This window comes from Alternaria conjuncta (genome assembly GCF_024043145.1).
Source record: "Alternaria conjuncta strain BMP 0040 chromosome Unknown scaffold_2, whole genome shotgun sequence".
Taxonomy (NCBI): Eukaryota; Fungi; Ascomycota; class Dothideomycetes; order Pleosporales; family Pleosporaceae; genus Alternaria; species Alternaria conjuncta.
In genome coordinates, this window is record NW_026250091.1 from 508,378 (window position 1) to 521,161 (window position 12,784).

The 12,784-nt window shown below is 53.0% G+C and overlaps 6 protein-coding genes across 6 annotated transcripts; 4 read left to right on the top strand and 2 right to left on the bottom strand.

Moving 5' to 3' along the window:
• Positions 1–54: 54 nt before the first annotated feature.
• On the bottom strand, positions 55–2,390 carry J4E85_001266 (uncharacterized protein; the record flags this gene model as incomplete). Its single annotated transcript, XM_051465553.1, has 3 exons — positions 55–1,804; positions 1,859–1,899; positions 1,956–2,390. The coding sequence occupies 3 exons, from the start codon at positions 2,388–2,390 to the stop codon at positions 55–57; spliced, it is 2,226 nt and encodes a 741-aa protein (XP_051330110.1).
• Positions 2,391–2,618: 228 nt separating this feature from the next.
• Positions 2,619–3,368, top strand: J4E85_001267 (uncharacterized protein; the record flags this gene model as incomplete). The annotated part of the gene is made up of 1 exon (XM_051465554.1): positions 2,619–3,368. One exon carries the CDS (start codon positions 2,619–2,621, stop codon positions 3,366–3,368), a length of 750 nt encoding a protein of 249 aa, XP_051330111.1.
• A 483-nt stretch (positions 3,369–3,851) lies between these two features.
• Positions 3,852–5,081, top strand: J4E85_001268 (uncharacterized protein; the record flags this gene model as incomplete). The annotated part of the gene is made up of 1 exon (XM_051465555.1): positions 3,852–5,081. The coding sequence occupies one exon, from the start codon at positions 3,852–3,854 to the stop codon at positions 5,079–5,081; it is 1,230 nt and encodes a 409-aa protein (XP_051330112.1).
• Positions 5,082–5,805: 724 nt separating this feature from the next.
• Positions 5,806–7,586, top strand: J4E85_001269 (uncharacterized protein; the record flags this gene model as incomplete). Its single annotated transcript, XM_051465556.1, has 5 exons — positions 5,806–5,924; positions 6,099–6,169; positions 6,234–6,519; positions 6,569–7,446; positions 7,510–7,586. The coding sequence occupies 5 exons, from the start codon at positions 5,806–5,808 to the stop codon at positions 7,584–7,586; spliced, it is 1,431 nt and encodes a 476-aa protein (XP_051330113.1).
• A 198-nt stretch (positions 7,587–7,784) lies between these two features.
• J4E85_001270 (uncharacterized protein) lies at positions 7,785–9,628 on the bottom strand (the record flags this gene model as incomplete). Its single annotated transcript, XM_051465557.1, has 5 exons — positions 7,785–8,222; positions 8,273–8,490; positions 8,550–8,754; positions 8,818–9,059; positions 9,109–9,628. The coding sequence occupies 5 exons, from the start codon at positions 9,626–9,628 to the stop codon at positions 7,785–7,787; spliced, it is 1,623 nt and encodes a 540-aa protein (XP_051330114.1).
• A 344-nt stretch (positions 9,629–9,972) lies between these two features.
• J4E85_001271 (uncharacterized protein) lies at positions 9,973–12,578 on the top strand (the record flags this gene model as incomplete). Its single annotated transcript, XM_051465558.1, has 2 exons — positions 9,973–10,590; positions 10,647–12,578. 2 exons carry the CDS (start codon positions 9,973–9,975, stop codon positions 12,576–12,578), a joined length of 2,550 nt encoding a protein of 849 aa, XP_051330115.1.
• Positions 12,579–12,784: the final 206 nt, after the last annotated feature.

Here is a 12,784-nt window from a genome sequence, read left to right on the forward strand (position 1 = left end):
GGGATAATGTTGGGCACGAACTGAATCCATCGAATTATCCTGATGTCATGCGCCCTACCACTTGAAGCTTTCTTCAAAGTACTCCACCCCTCTATAACCTTTATCCAACATCTGGACACTCGCTTTCCTAGCCTGATCCGCCATCAAAGCTGGCCCACAAGCCACAATCGCCAGACGTTGCTGGCCCGCATCTCTAGCAGCCTCTTGAACTGTTTCATGTACGTCAGGTCTGTGTGCCATGATTCTTACGCTCTTCAGGTCTTCGCCCAACACATCGTCTTTCGCCTCATCATCCCGAGTGACGTGCACTTCCATCTCGACTCTCTCATCACTCAACAAGCCTCTAAAGTCGCGGAGAACAGAAGTGAGGAACGCGTACTCGCGTACTGCCCATACAATCTTCACACTGCGTACACGTGATGTACTGGCCAGAACGTGGGCTAGGTGTGATAGCGGGACTGCGATACCCGTTCCACCGACTACAAACAAAATGTTTTGTGAACTGCGGAGAGGAACAGTGTGTCCATAAGGCCCTTCCACAAGGACGCGGAGTCTTTTGGGATGCAAGAGACAATGTGACTTCAATCGGGATGTGAAGCCGTCGTACGGTCGGATAAGGAACACCATGTTCGATGAGGCATCTGAGGCTTTAGACGAAAGGAGTGCATCCGACTCTGTGGTTGAGGCTGATGAAGTACGCGAGTGTTCCGGCCTCGCTGAAAGCGGCGATAGTGGCGTAGATGGAGGATTGTCCGTATCTTTTGCACTGTATGCCAACGTGAACGGATGGCTCTGATGTGCATAGAACAGATCATCCAACACGTGGATGTAGTAGTAAGAGCCAGGCCTTGGGGCTACTAAGCTCTTACTACTATCGACTTCCATACGCACGAGGTTACTGCTAGGGTCATAAGTAACCCTAGCCTTGGTACTCAGCGGGCTGCGGTTGAAAGCTAAGATTCGTGAGAGGCGCATGATCCGGTCAAAGACCCAGACACCAACGCATGGCCAGATGAATATGTTCCACTCGCCATTAGTGAAAATCTCAACATGGTAGTACATAGTCCAGAGGGTTGCGATTGAGAGCGCTATGTGCGTGACGAGGAAGAACTCGTAGTGCGCACGACGGATACCGTAGAACGAGAACGCCAAAAGACCGCACATGGCGATGGTTGACAGTTCGCCGTTCCAAAAGTAGTGCTTCGTCCAGTAGTTTAGGAAAGATGGCCATCCTCCGCGCTCCAGTATCATCAGCGTGTATCCCACACTGTGCACTACGGCTTGTACTGTGGCAACCCTTGCCGCCCACCGATGGAAAGCGTTGTAGGTACCGAAACCCCATCCAGTCACCCAGATCAAAAGATCATTGCGCATACCAAAGAGCCAGACGAGTGGGAAGTTAGCGAGCGATATGATTCCCGTACGATCCGATACAAAACGGAGAAATTGCACCGACTTCTTCGGCCAATAAAGGTTGCCTTCGGTAAGACGGTAGGAGCAGCTGCAGAGAACAACGTTGAGCGCGACAAAAAGAAAGATGGTAAGCGACTGGATCCGTGGTGGGATGGTACACCAGCCGTACGGTCGAGAACAACGATCACCAAAAGCGGCAGGTGTAGTAACGTATCGCCTGAGCCAAGTTCGGAGGGAAACCAAGGGACTTCGAGGTCCAGAAATCCGGCCGGATTCGACTTCTGGGACTGTTTTGTATGACATGTGGCGCTGTTCACTGCGTAGAAGTGACAGTATACGCGTCGTTACACCAACGGCCACTACTACGAGCCAGAAGTAGTACATGTACCAGCTATGGGTATTATATTAGCGAAGTCGCGCCTAACGGGATATAGGCTCGACTTACCCATACACGAGATGGATCTCGTATTCCCAGAATGCCGCTTCCTGTACGCCACATTTAGCACTCCATAGTCTTATCGGCCGTACAGGCAGGAACGTACCATGGTGGTGAAAGCTCGCCTTACAAGCTCATCACTTGGTATCACAACTTCATCAATGGTCGGAAACTTCAGTGCCTTTTCAGCCGCCAGTCGCGTCACTCTGGCCTTGTCGTCAGGGGTCCATTGGTCCAGAACATCGCGAAAGGAAGGTAATGTAATGTTCGCGTGTGCTTCACACCAGGGTTTCTGGTTCTCGATCCATTTTTCTGTTTGACCGTCCTGTATGCAGAACTCGTCGAAGCAAAGATACAGTGATGTGAGGCGTAATTCACTTTGGCATCCTCGGATCTTGCTCGAAAGCGAAGGGTCGGTGTCGTTGTAGGTTACATAGTTGACGCCGGTCTCACATGCCAAAGGGCAGTACTTTCCCGAGTACAAAGCATGTGATGCACCTGTAAGCGTGTACAGAATGATGGAGATGGATGAAGTGCGCATGAGTGGACGCGATGAGGTACAAGATGGGGCGACGCAAGCTCGGAGTCGGAGATTGGCGGGGTCGTGAAATCTTATCAGATGTCTACGCACGGGCCCGCGCTGGCATCAGGCGCGCTTCTTTCGCGTCAGCTGGGTTGTTGCTTCGAGCTTGCAGAGGGCCAGTGTCTGTGAGAACAAAGTTTACGCAGCGGCCGTACTCGTTGTCCTAACCTCCTGTGGCACCACGTCATGTCTCACACCGCCTCAAAGGCGACCTTTCTCTCTTTACCTATCGAGCTCCGCCTAGAGATTGTCGCATACGCGCTGCAACAATCTGACGCGGGACTCACGAAACACCACGAGTCCAATGAGGGACAAACTTGTTCTACGATAGATGAGAGGTACAAAGCTAGAACCAACCTTGCGATACGGCTGGTTTGCCGCCAGTTCAACGCTGAGTTCCGTCGCCTTGCCATCCACAGTACCCTCTTTGTGCTCGCCAGGAACTCCACACGAGTTGCCGCTCAGCAAGTCGAAGCGCTTCTACAAGACGTAAAGAAGTTGAGGATTCACTGCGACCATGAGACCATCGGGAAATGGTACGAGTACCCGTTGAACAGGCAATGTCTGCATCTCGATGAGCTACAGTTTGTAATGCCACTCGACGACTCTGCCAACCGGACAGCCCTCGTGGGTCTGCTCAGACGTTTGCGCAACGTCAAACAAGTCAAGCTCCTCTTCCCGAATCATCGTCTTGCAAAAGAGCCCTATGGGTACATCAGATTACTCGGCGAGTTGCTCAAAGAAGACCATTTCCAGAGATACGATGCCCCGAACGCCCCCAATTTCGAGTCTACATGTTGGGGGTGGAGTTTTGACAAAGAGTCTAGTTGGGCTGTCTTCGTGGCTCGGGAACCTATGGCGCTTATCCCGGAAGAGCATTACTTGCTGCTCATGAAGCCGAAGATCGACTACATTATGGATTACATGGCATCATAGCACCAAAACGGTAGTAGTCACTGTGCGACACAGCACGTTCGCGTCGTTATGTGATGACGAGGGGGAACCGCATGGATCCATAGAGTATGCTACCAAATGGGATTTCAACAATGATTGACGAGCCAAAGATTGCGCGGGTGTCATGATTCGGCCCAGGGCTTTGACGCGTCTTCACGTGCTCCAACACAGCTGCATCCCCGAGTGCTGCGTAAGACTAGAACATCAGCATGGCTTAGCGGCATGGTATTATAAATGTCGCCGTGCGGAAAGAGGCCACAGTCGCTTACTGGCATTTGAGTGTGGCAGCTTAGCAATCACGCTGCTTCGGCGGCCCAGGAGATCCGACGCGGCCCCCACTTGCCCAACGATGCGCTTGACGCACTGCATCGCGCCTGCCTCACCCCCAAGCGCAACTGCTATAACAACAGCCATGTCACGCCCTTCCAAACGCCGCCTACCCCCCATATCAATCCACCGTCCACCATGAGCGCTCCGAAGCCAATCCTCATTTCCGGCGCCGGCCTCGCCTCGCTCCTACTCGCCCGCTCGCTGCACCGTTCCAAGATCCCGTTCCTCGTCTTCGAACGCGACGCGTCCATCGTCTTCAGAGCCCAGGGCTATAGGTTGAGACTCTCGGCGCAGGGTCTGGACGCCATTGAGCAAGTGCTCGGTCCGGCAGGATTCAAGACGTTCTACGACGCTTGCGGCAAAACTGGCGGGGCTGGATTCGCGGCAGTGAACCCGCTGACAGGCGAGACAATAGGTGGAGATGCTCCGAGCGTCAAGAGCGAGCCTTTGACCAGCAGAGACGGCAAGGTCGTTGGAGTGTCGCGCGGTGATATGCGCAAGCTGTTCATGGACGGCATCGAGGACCGTGTGGTTTGGAAACATCAGGTCGCAGCCTACGAGAGGACGGACAATGGTGTGCGACTAGTCTTCGCAGATGGTACCAAGTCCGAGGAGGGCTCTATGCTGATCGGGGGTGAGGGTGTCAAGAGTGCAGTCGCTGGTCAGCTGTCCAATGGGGCGATCAAAGTCTACGATCTCGGTTCCAGAGGAATACATGGACAAGCCCCGACAGCAGCCTTCAAGGCCCTGGGCGAAGGTGTCTTCCGCCTCGTCGACGATACATCACAGCCGAACGGTGGCAAGGTCTTCGTCATCACAAATGTACGCGCAGGCGACATGGACAAGCCCGACGTCAACTTCGGCTGGACCATGATCGGCTCTCCAGGCGTCATCAAAGCGCCGAACGACAATTACACGATTACTGGGCCGCCTGCTGCACAGATAGCAAAGGCGCTCACATCGCACTGGCACGATCGTGTCAAGCCACTCTTCGATAACATGGCCGAGTCGGAAGCAGCTTTCTGGAAGATAACATGTTCGTCACCAGAAGGTGTACCGAAGTGGCCCAATGACCCTCGTGTCACTCTGGTCGGTGATGCAGTGCATGCTATGACGCCAGCAGGAGGTAACGGCGCAAACACAGCTGTGCGCGACTCGGCTCTGCTCGGTCGATTGATAGCCGAAGCCTGGAAGAGAGGCGATGGCGATAGATGGACGGGTGTCACAGAAGCATATGAAAAAGAGATGCGAATATACGCAACAGAGGCTGTCAAGGCTAGTTACGGGCAGGCTACAGGGCAATTCGGCATTGATCTTGATCTCAACACTGCGCCTACAATCAACGAATATGTCGCGCCAAACTGAGTATTCTTCGTTGCAGCAGACTGGTCATCAGTCCGAACAGGATTTAGCGTCACTTTCCTATGAGACGGCATTAGGTCGTGTTGACGAATGATACGCATCATCTTCATCCTTACTTTTACGTGCGACTCACGGTCACTAACGATACAGGGTGTTCTGGCTGGACAATTGCAAGCCCCCAAGTCTGCCGCGGGACGAATGTCGCGTTCTCCGTTGCCGATTGTAGATTCCGCCGCAGAGCCACGACTCATGTGTAGCTTCCCCGCATCTCCATCAGGCCCACCCCCGACTTCAAAAAACCGGGCCATCCAGTACGTGCGAAATTCCCGATAACAATGGATTCGCCGCGACCACGCAAACGCCGTGCCATCAATGCATGCGTCAGTTGCCGAACGTCCAAAGTACGATGCGACGGGAACCGCCCTTGCCAACGATGTGACCGGAATGGCGCAACTTGCCAATACTTTGACGCCGTAAAGGACGAAAATGTGTTGCGGATCGAAAGGCTCGAGAATGAGATGGCTGCTCTTCGTGAACACATGCGTATCCAGCGACATCAAGACAAGAGTGTACGTAGGCCTGAAGACTACACTTGGATAAAGGAGGCAAATCAGAACATCTGGCGCCAATGTGGGCTGTAGGGCGTTCTGGTTCATCCTTATTTGAGGTGGTGTCCTGCGCGAATCAGCGGAAAGCTAGCTGACCATGATAATGATTGCAGTTACCCATGGAGGATGCGACTGGGACAGTGCCAGAAGTCGTACTCCGGTCTATGCCCAAGTGCAACGCAACGGCCGTTGACGCAGGTCTCATCACATGGGAACAAGCTGTCCACTGGCATCAAAGGTAGACAAACTCACTGCAATCCTCGAGCCCAGATCACTGATTTTATAAAGTTTCTTCTCGGGCAGTGTATGAAAGCCCCGATTTACCTGGTGAACTATACTAAAAGCCATAGCAATACCTTGTGCCCATCTTTTGCGAGAGACATGACAACATCGCATCAGTGGCTTCACGTAGCCCAATTCTTTTTGACGCCATAGTCAGTATTGGATGTCGCGCCGTCGAAGGTTTCAACACCAGGATCTATCGTCAGTAACATTCCCGCATGGACTGAATGTGAGACGAATGCTGACATTATACACCCATTTCTAGGCCGCCTCCAGACTCGAGTCCGTGATCAATTTACCGACTTATTCATCAACACAGATACCCCTACAGTAGAGGATATACAGGCCATCGCACTGGTGGCTGCGTACTCGGAGAACGCGTTCGTTCTGGTGGCTATGGCCCTTCGCTTCGCCATTCAGCTTGGGCTACCTCATGTTGTCGATCAGCTCATCGCCAAAAGCCACGCACGGTCCGGGATCGTGACCGCCGACGAGCAAGAGCTTTACCGTCTATCTAGAGTTTGGCTTGGGATCTGCAATCTTGAACTCTTGTGAGTATCATGTCAACCTGATTGGAGAGCGCTGCTAAAAACATCCAAGTTTCTCTCTAGATGGCGGTAAACTGCCGGGCCTTTCTCTTCAAATGTCCTCTCGAAAGATCAGATGTCTATTAGCTCACCCAGAACGTACATCTACAGACATTCGCCTTCTCTCGCAAGTGGAGCTCAACATCATCCGCACGGAAGCCTATACAAAGATCATGGGCCGGAATAATGACTTTATGGGTCAACACAGCGAAGATCAACTCCGGACTACGGTAGAGGAGGCTTGTGTTGAGCTGTCACTGTGGCTCGATGAATGGACCAACATTGCTCTGACCGAACCAGCGCCACATCAACGGACTCTTGCGTTGCAGAACTTGTGTATACAGCAAGCTTGGGCGACGATGACCATGTACCTAAAGGCGGTAGGCTCTTCCGGGATCGAGAACATTGCGATCATGACCGAATTTCAGCGCGACTTCATACGCAAAGCCAAGGAGGCAGCGAATCGACACCTTCACTACATGCTTCAGTCATCGTCAACACCAACTTCATCGCCGGTGTCTCATGCCTCGACCTCTGGCTCAACGTATCTCAGTACTTTCCGCTGGACACTCGACTATGTCTGGGCTAAGTGCGCCGTCTCAGTCTTGCTGGTCCTCAAGTTAGCCATTCTCCTCCGCGACCCGGTACCTTCGGTCATGGCGCTGCTCAGCGACGCGCACCGCGTACTGGAAGAGCTCAAGACTGTTACCGTGGGCCACATCGCATACTTTCAGATCTTGCAAACCAGCATCGAGAAGTGTGAAGCTGCTCTCCGAGAGTATGCTGCGGAACAGATACCCGATCAGGACTCTTCGATGGCGGGAGCGAGAAGCAGTGTAGCTGAAGACGAGTTCCAGGGTTACGTTCCCAGCGAGTTCGTCTTCGAGTGGGGTAAGTTTGGACTGTAGAAACGCTTGTGAAATCTATACTGACTTTGTATGTCCATCTCTGCAGACTTTCCTGGGCTCAACCTAAAACATATGCCGCTCGGATGGCAAGACCTCTTTGTCAATATCGACAGCTTGTTTTAGACTAAACGCATCCTTGGAAGGCAGGCTACTATACAAGATCCGTAAATGGTGCGTGGATTCGACAATTAAGCATATCCTGGGAGTATCAACAGTGTTTACATGCACATGTCAATGGAGCAAATGTTGTATGTAAGTTCAGTGTATATTGTAACTAAGCCACAACTATCGGAAGTCATGTTTCAAGCGTCAACCCGTTGATCAATATACATAGATGAAGTCCTCGTTCTTGATGTCAGTCACATCATCGAACGCCTTGTCGCCCACACCGCTGGCTTGTGCGTTCTCAGCTTCCTCTGCATCACCCTCGCGCGCAGAACCCATGCTGGTATCAACGACAATGGCCGACTTCCCCATGCTCTCTCTTGTTGCCGCATGCTTCCGGTTCAGAAGCTTGATCCAGAACATTGCAAGCAGGATCAGGACGACGATCGCGATGAAGAGAGCGAGGTTGGCGCGGAGGCCTCGGTAGTAGTGTGGTTTTTCTGACGGTTTGAAGAGCTGTGGGCCGATGATGTTGCCGGCGCTGGCGCCGACGAAGAGGATACTTGTCGTTACTTTACGCTTCGTGTCGCCTCCTGTGTTTTGGCCTGACCAGCTATAGATTAAAGGTGAAATGCCGGGATAGAAAGACGTCAGCTGGAAGCACAGGGTTAGTAGGTTACATGTTTTGCGTTGCCACTACTTACGTAGTATCCGAGAAGAAGTACACCGCGATTCGAGTCGCCGCGGCCAACGACCATGAGGATGACGATGCCGGCGATTGGTGGTATACATAGGAGTATCAGTACGGGCGACTTCCGTTTCAGCCACGTGGCTAGCCAAGCTCCACCGCAGGTAGCTATAATTTGGATGACGCCGAAAGGCATGTTGAAGAGGATCGTAGCGAAGGGCCCAAACCCGAAACCTATAGTTCGAGCAATCAGTAGAGTTCAGACTTGCAGCTTGCAGGAACGTTGGACTTACTCTGGATGATCAGAGGCCCGAAAGCACTGATACCACCACTCGGGATGCTGATCGCTGTCAACATGGAAAACCAAAGCCATGTCTTGGGATCCATGAATGCCTCCAGTACGTGGTCCCACTTCCAGACACGAGATGCAACGCCCATCTGGTTCATACGCAGACGCTCGACAGCGACGAGCTTTTCGTGATCGTTGAAGAACTTGGCCTAAAGATTGGGGCACGAAGTCAGTATATCTCTCACATCAACTAGTACAGGGAAACCACTTGCCTCCATGGGTGAATCGGGCATGAACAACCATACAAAGACCGAAACGACGACTGTGAGGAGACCACAAAAGAGAAAGATGATCTGGTATGAGTACAGAAGATTGGACTGAATGTGGCCCAAGCCGTAGCAGAGCAGACTGCCGAGGATGTTGACCATGCCCAGCATGGCGTACCAAGCTGCGTTTCGGTTCGTTTGCTCGCCACGCTTATACCACATTTGAACAACGGCGATGAAAGCAGGAGCTAGATGCGTTAGCGATAGTCTTCGCGATGGCTTGAAGAGTTGGCTTACCAACGGCAGCTTCGAAAGCGCCCAACAAGAATCGCGTGGCCATCAGCCCGGCGAAGCTGCTGGCACCCGCCATTCCGCATAATATGCAGCCCCAGGTGAACACCATAACACCCATGAATTTCCCCATCCTGAGCTTGACCAGCAACACGGCCACCAGCGGCTGTGCCACTAGCTGCGCAATGTACACGATACTCCCGAGCCATGAGTATTGTTGACTGTTGGGATCGAGGTTCGCATCTTCGATGAGGCCAAAGACGGAGGCGTAGGACAACGTGGTCTTGTCGAGCGATTGGAGGAAGTAGACGCTGAGTAAGATGGGCAAGATGACAAGATCGATCTTCTTCAAGACGCGTTTGTTCTCGGCGGATGTTACGACGATGCGTTCGTTCGAGGCGAGAAGTGCGGCGGCTTTGTCTTTGCCTTTGCCGTCCGTCGCATTGGCTGGCTTGTAAAGCGACTCCGTGGTTTCGACATTGGGCTTGGACGCGGCGACGTCGTCGGTCACCTCCGGTTTCGACATGTTCAACAAGAAGACTACAATCAACCCAGGAAGAGTCTGAGATAATGCTGCAGTAGTAGGTCAATATGGCCCGACTGCACTTATACGCATCCCCACGGGGACCCCAGACGCTGATCTTGTCTCTCTTCGGGCTAGGTCTCGTAGCTACGGCCGAAAGAACCGGCAGCCAAGGATGGATGCCTTTAGCCTCGTGACGAGGGTACGCTCCTTCGATTTTCTCCGATGGTACTTTCGGGCGAAGTTCAATGGCCTGCCTTGCTATAAGTACAGTATGATTCATGATGCTCATGATACTTGGCAAGAAGACAGGCATTGCTAACTGTTAAACCCGTTCTATATTCATCATGCCGATGCTTGAGCACGTCCCCAGCGGCTACCAAGCTGTTCCCGCAACGGCATCGTTTAATACGAGCGTTGAGTTGCAATCAAACTCGGGCTTTGTTTTCACGTTTGACGCTTTACGACCTGGACTTTTCCGAACGACTTTCACGTCGCCCAAGCACTTGTTGCCGCCACACCGAGCCACACCAGTACCGAGCAAGACCCTGGACGACACGACTGCGGCACGGGTATCATCAAGCACCACCTCAAAAGCATTCGCCGTCGATGGAGTCACTGCCAATGTGGATTGGGAAGGCGGTGTACCCATAGTATCACTTACGCTTCCTGGCCAAAAGACACCCATTCATACCGATCTGCCCAATCGCTCCTATGTTGCTGATGGGCCTGGGGTTTCGCACTACACACGCTACAATAATGGGACTCTTTACCTTGGACTTGGCGAGAAGCCAGCACCCATGGATTTATCGAATCGCCACTTCGTTCTCTCCGCCACCGACTCTTTCGGCTACGATGTTTACCGTACAGACCCGCTGTATAAGCACATTCCTCTCCTGATCAATTGCACGCCAGATGGCTGTGTTGGTATCTTCTCAACATCGCATGCCCGTGGCTTCTACTCTGTAAGAAGTACCGCTGTACACCTGCATCTGAGACACATACTGACCTCTTTTACCAGGTCGGCTCTGAGATGGATGGGATGTGGGGACGCTTCAAAGTCTATCGTCAAGACTATGGGGGTCTCGAGGAGTATCTCTTGGTCGGAAAGACACTACCGGATATTGTGCGCATCTACGCTGACCTCGTTGGCTATCCACTTCTGGTGCCGCGGTGGGCATTCGGTTACCTGGCCGGCGGTATGAAGTACTCCATGACGGACGATCCACCTGCTAATCAGAGCATGATGGAGTTTGCTGCCAAGCTCAAAGAACACGACATTCCCTGCTCTGGCATGCAAATGTCATCTGGCTATACGGTCGCGGAGACAGAACCCAAGACGCGCAACGTGTTTACGTGGAACAAGCATCGGTTTCCTGATCCGAAAGGCTGGATCGATGCTTATCACAAGGAAGGCATTCGGCTCATTGCAAACGTGAAGCCGTATGTATTGGGCAGTCATCCCGAGTATCAAAAGCTCAAAGACGCTGGCGCATTTTTTACGGACTCTTTGACACTCGCATCGGCTGAAGCGAGACTGTGGAGCGCAGGTGGGGGTGAGAGCGGAGTCGGTGGCCATATCGACTTCACTTCCAAGGCCGGGTACCAGTGGTGGTACGACGGCATCCGCGAGCTGAAGCGTGTAGGTATCGACTGCATCTGGAACGACAACAACGAATACACTGTCCCACACGATGGCTGGCAGTGCGCTCTGGATGAGCCAGCAGTTACGCAAGAGCCCAAGAGCGACGACTATGGCAACAGCATCGGATTCTGGGGTCGCGCACTCAACACTGAACTGATGGGAAAATCTTCGCACGATGCGGCCTTGGAGATGGAACCTGCGCAACGCCCTTTCATCTTGACCCGAAGCGCCACAGCAGGAACGCTTCGATACTGTGCAAGTGCCTGGAGCGGAGACAATGTCACCTCTTGGCCCGGCATGAAAGGCGCCAACGCTCTGTCCCTCACCGCGGGCGTGTGTCTAATGCAATGCTACGGCCACGACATAGGCGGTTTCGAAGGCCCACAGCCCAGTCCCGAGCTTCTCGTCCGCTGGTGCCAGCAAGGCATCTACAGTCCGCGCTTCGCCATCAATTGCTTCAAAACGGGCAAAGACAACCGCGTCGGCGATGTTATCGAGCCTTGGATGTATCCCGAGGTGACTAGCATAATCCGCGACACGATCAAGCGCCGCTACGAACTCATCCCCTATCTCTACTCGCTAGCGCTGCATTCGCACATGACCGCCACGCCACCGCAGCGTTGGACTGGATGGGGATATGAGAGTGATCCAGAGATTTGGACCAACAAGACACTTACCGATGGCGAAACACAGTACTGGCTTGGTGATGCACTACTGGTCGGTGGTGTCTTCACTCCTGGTGCCGAGACTGCTAGCATGTACCTTCCCAAGGACGCTTCAGACCCTGATGCCGCGTTTCTGGACCTGAACAACGACCCACAAACGTATTACAGCGCGGGACAGTGGGTTGATGTTGCATCGCACTGGCAGTCCAGCATTCCTGTTTTGGCGAAAGTTGGAAGCGCGATACCTGTTGGACGGGCGGAACAAGTCCTCTCTGTAGGCGAAACAAACAACCCGGCGAACCTGCCCCTGGACGACTACCGGGGGGTAGAGATCTTCCCTCCAAAGGCTTCTTCCAACGGTAAAGTCTACACGTCTACTTGGTACGAAGACGACGGTGTTTCGCCGCCGCCAGCCAGGATCTCCAGGTTCATAGTCTCTTTCGAGTCAACGGCCACGCAGGTACTGGTGCAATATGAGGAGAAATTGCAAGATGGCTTCGTCCCGCATTGGAAGGACCTGGAGGTTGTCCTGCCGAGGGGCGATGAGAGAAGTGTTGTCTTCAATGGCGCAGATGCGGAGAAGACGGGAACTGACAAGTTGGGGAGAGGGAGGTGGAAGGGTAGTGTTGGAGGGAGGAAATAAGCGTTGATTGCAGCTAGCACAAATTGAGCTGCGGATATTTCATATGTACCCGCTTGTGCCGCTCTGTGATTAGACCCTGATGGTTTTGCCCCGCTAGACACGACACCGCATTTTGGCGGCCGATCACGGCAAATGCAAGGACCGGTGTATAGATGTAGGTTATAGATGCCAGCCACGAATTAGATAATAACACGTTTATTTGAAGC